We start from the raw sequence: 4,423 nt of genomic DNA, 5'->3' as shown, positions 1-4,423 counted from the left end.
GAAAATACTTGAACTTCCCTATTTGGCACCATACGAAAATACTTGAACTTTCCTATTTGGCACCATGGGTTTCTGCTGCAAACAAGGGTATTTATGTCTTTTTGCCGGTCACTTGACACCGTTACTGCCCTAAATGGACGGCAGTGCCATTTACGAAAGGAAATTTCAACTTGTTGCCAGATAAGAAAGTTCAAATTTTTAAGTGCCAAATATGAAACACTGGTTTGTTTCAGTGCCAAATAAATAATTCTCTCAAAAAACATTGGGTGGGGACTATCCCGACCAGCATCCATGGGTGTGCACTTATCGTGGTTTCATGACACGTGTCGGTGCATAATCAAATCAAATGTATGGGATTATGGATGTCTGGTGGGGATATATAGTCCTCATCCAATTCTTTTTCCTTCAACAAACCTGTACGCATGCGTGTGTGTATATACACATATAAGAGCTTGACTAATTTTAATTGGTTGTTGGGAAGATGAAATAAAAAAGGTCATGCTCTGTTCGCTTAGATGATAAGCTATGACTGAAAGTACTGTTAGCTGATTTGTTGTAAGAAAAAAAATATTATTCGTCGGCTGAAAAAATACAGCTTATAAGTCAAGCGAACAGTGCGTAGTCGTTGTCGCTGCAAGTTGAACAGTTGTTGTTGGCTGGCCGCACCATACACCTACCACTCCCGTAGTCCCGTCCCGTCTGGCCTCTCCCGGTCCTATCCCTAGCGCTAGGGGAGTTCGTTGTCAATCGATGGAATTATTAGGTACCACCTCCCTTGCTCGTTTCCCTGCCTCTCCTCCTACCTAACCTGTCTCATCCTTGCAACTGGCTCAACTTGCAACAACAACGCACATATATACACGAGCACGTACTAGTATGTAGCTCCATCCCACACTCTTTTTATTGCATCCCCTCTCTTCCTTCCTGCACTTACCCTACCCAGCTACCTCTCCTCTCCTCGGAGCAGCAGCTAGCAGCGTCACCACAAGAGCTCAACTCTTCTTCTTCCTTGCTGTGTTCTTCTACTTCTATCTATCTACCTCAGTTCCTCACTCGCATCCCTGCTTGCCGTACGTCGTCCTCGCTCCACACCAAGCGAAGAGTAAGTACATCGTCGATCGTCTTTCCATTATTCCCGTTCTTTGTTTCATCGTATGGCGAGACATCGTCTGACCAAGAGCAACGTTCGTACGTGCCTTACATGCGCAGTGGGCTCGGAGACGGAGACGATCACCTTTGAAGGCATCCCATTCCTGGCGGAGATCACCGCCGGCGGCAAGCCTCTCTCCCTCCTAGCCAACGGCATCACGGACATCGAGATCCACTTCCTGCAGATCAAGTACAACGCGATCGGAGTCTACCTCCACACCACCGACACCACCCTCCTAGGCCACCTCGGCGCGTGGAAGGGCAAGACGGCGGAGGAGCTCCTGGCCGACGCCGCCTTCTGGTCCGCCCTCGTCTCGTCCCCCGTCGAGAAGCTGCTCCGCGTGGTGGTCATCAAGGAGATCAAGGGCTCGCAGTACGGCGTGCAGCTGGAGAGCTCCGTCCGGGACCGCCTCGCCGCCGCCGACCTCTACGAGGACGAGGAAGAGGAGGCGCTCGAGAAGGTGGCCGAGTTCTTCCAGTCCAAGTACCTCAAGCCGGGCTCCGTCATCACGTTCCATTTTCCCGCAACTCCGGGGCCCGCCGAGATCACCTTCGCCACGGAGGGCAAGGGCGACGCCAGGATCACGGTGGAGAACGAGCACGTCGCCGGCATGATCCAGAAGTGGTACCTCGGCGGCGAGAACGCCGTGTCTCCCACCACCGTCCGCAGCCTCGCCGACCGTTTCGCCGCGCTGCTCGCCGTCGCTGCGTGATGATATGATGCTCTGCCTTTTCCGATCCGGCCGGCTGATGGAAGTGCAGTGCGTTGAGTTCTTGAATGTCCGTCCTGTAGTACGTGGTGTCCCGTGTGTCGTTTGCAGCAAATTTGCAAGTAATAATTTAATAACTAAGACTGGTTTTTGAACGAGATCTCAAATCCTTGGATGCTCTATACATCTGAATAAACGCTCTTCATTATATTGCCTCTATATGCAATTTTAGCTCTCTTCTGTAAATATAGTCTTCAGGCATCAAATAAACAAGTTTAGAATTTAATCAATCCGTCCTCTCAAGAGTACGGCAATAGGCTACAGCACAAGACATGAGCAAATCTGGTCCAACCCAGGCCAAGCCCACTCCATGGCTGTAATAGGGCCAGGCTTGGACATTGGTAAGCCAAGCCCAAGTCCTTTTGCAATAATAGAGAAAGAGTAGGCACCCCAACCAAAATTAGGCCTGGCTCGAAAAGGTAGGCCCAAACTTGGCCAATGGGTAATGTCCAGCCGTGACTTTTGTCGGCTCGGCCCAGCGTGCAAAATGATTAAATCTATTTACAGTTTCTAGCCCAAAGCATGGTGAAAGCATATCGCTCAAAGATAACTTTGGATGGTTTGATAAGGGTCATTTTGCAAAAAATTCCAATTGTTTGTAAGAATGCCACTGGAATTTCAGTTCTGATTATGTCTTTGTAATAATTTCCTAAAAGCAAACAGATTATTGCAATGATGGTTATTGAAAGCGGTAGCAAATTTTGCAAGAACTCCCTTTAACAAAGAGTCAAGGATGGGAAATATACATGGCAATTCCTATGAAAGCAACGCAATCAAACATAGGTGATGGATTGTACGGTGTTATTTTTTTTTCATTCCCCGACTGTAAAACCGTCAATGGAGTCGTTATCTACCATGTGTGAAACGCGTAGATATGGTGGCGTAATTTAAAAAAACTTTTCCAACATACCGCACAATGTGGACTGCAAATGCAAGGGATGATGAAGTGTAGTCGAGCTATGTCTTTTCATGTGGATCTGCCATTGCTATATCATCTCTAGTGGATCAATAATTCAATAGTATTTTTTTTGTTTTACCATGGACCAAATGTATCTAGTAGTAGGAAGAATTTAGGCTATCCTCCTCTTACTAAATTGAACGGGAAAATTTCTAAAATGATATTCCTATTTCACACGTGCCTCTACTCCCTTCATCCCAAAATAACAGCACATCTCTAGTGACGCCGGCGGACACGGAGAAAGCCGGTTGCTGCGGTCCCTGGCGTATGGGCCGATGCCGAAGATGGAGGCCATGGACGCAGGAGCGGCAGTGACGGGATGCTGTAACACCCCGGTGTTATGCCTGCATTTAGTCACTGCAAATCATGCATATCATGCATCATCAAGCATTCTAATCACACATGCCTAATCATGTAAATAACAATTGAAACACTGCTTCGAAACATTTGAAACACGTTATGAAACCTGAATGTTGCATACCTTTGTTAGACTTGTTTTGCCCTGATTTTGCTTGCTAGGTTAGTAAAACATGTTTGGCTACTATTGTAAATCATCTAGCAATGTTTAGTTCAATTTTTGGAGCAAGGTTTGTATTCAAATTAATTCAAAATTTGGCTTCAAAAATAAATTCCCCAAAATTAGGGTTTTGAGCTAAAACGTGGACTTTGATCTTACAATTCAAAATCTAGAAAGAATTTGACTGTGGTCATAAAAGCAAAGTTGTAGAGAATTAAATTCTAGTCAACTTTCATTTTTGGTACATTTTCAAAAGATGTCATTTTCTTGCTCAAAATAATATTTGAAAGATGCCATTTAAAAATTCCTTGAAATTATATTTGGAAAAGGATTTTCCTCCTTCGCGGGCCGCCGCCTCACTTCTGGCCCACGACCGAAGTCGGCCCAGCCAGCATCCTGCGCGCCTCGCCTCGCCTCGGCCTAGCCCAGCGCCGCGCTGGCCTGCCTCCGCGCGCCTGCTCGCTGTCGCGCCGCGCCGCGCGCTCGACCGCGGCAGAGCTCGCCCGTCGCGTGGCGGCCATGCGCCGTCGACGTCGCCGCGCGTCGCAACCGGCCTGCGCACGCGCCCACGCGCCCACCTACACCTGCTGGTGCCAATGCGCTCGCTCACTCCCACCCGCGCTGCCTTCCCTCTCCGCCAGAGCCGAGCGCCCCCAAGCTCTGCCTCTCGCCGCGCCGCGCACCCGCCGGCGCAATTCGCCGCGGCTTCCCCACCTCGGCCGGCAATCACGCGCCCGCAGCTCCGCCTCCCCCTCTTTCAAGCTGTGCTCGCATTTGCGCCGCCTTCCGAGCTCAGGTAGAGCCGCCTCAGCCTCGCCACCGACGGCCATGGCGCCGCCGTGCTCGGTCGCCATGGAAGTCCCCATCCTCCTCTTCTCCAGCCCCGCCTAGCTACCCTACCGCACTCGCCGTCTTCTCACGCATCACGTGCGCTCGCCAGCTCGCCCTGCCGTGGCCGGGGATGGCCGCCGGCCTCGTGGCCGAGCCGCGCCGCCGCGCCAGCGCAAGCGCCGGCAAGGCCTCTGCCTC

General features: G+C 50.3%; 1 protein-coding gene across 1 annotated transcript; it reads left to right on the top strand.

Moving 5' to 3' along the window:
* Positions 1-886: 886 nt before the first annotated feature.
* Positions 887-2,017, top strand: LOC136508360 (chalcone isomerase-like protein 2). Its single transcript, XM_066503018.1, has 2 exons — positions 887-1,102; positions 1,210-2,017. Coding segments are annotated over exons 1-2 (654 nt in total). The 5' UTR covers positions 887-1,101; the 3' UTR covers positions 1,863-2,017.
* The last annotated feature ends 2,406 nt before the right edge of the window (positions 2,018-4,423 follow it).

The sequence above is a fragment of the Miscanthus floridulus genome, chromosome 15 (assembly GCF_019320115.1).
Source record: "Miscanthus floridulus cultivar M001 chromosome 15, ASM1932011v1, whole genome shotgun sequence".
Lineage (NCBI taxonomy): Eukaryota > Viridiplantae > Streptophyta > Magnoliopsida > Poales > Poaceae > Miscanthus > Miscanthus floridulus.
Note: the sequence above shows the minus strand (reverse complement) of the source record. Positions and strands in the feature narration are given on the sequence as shown.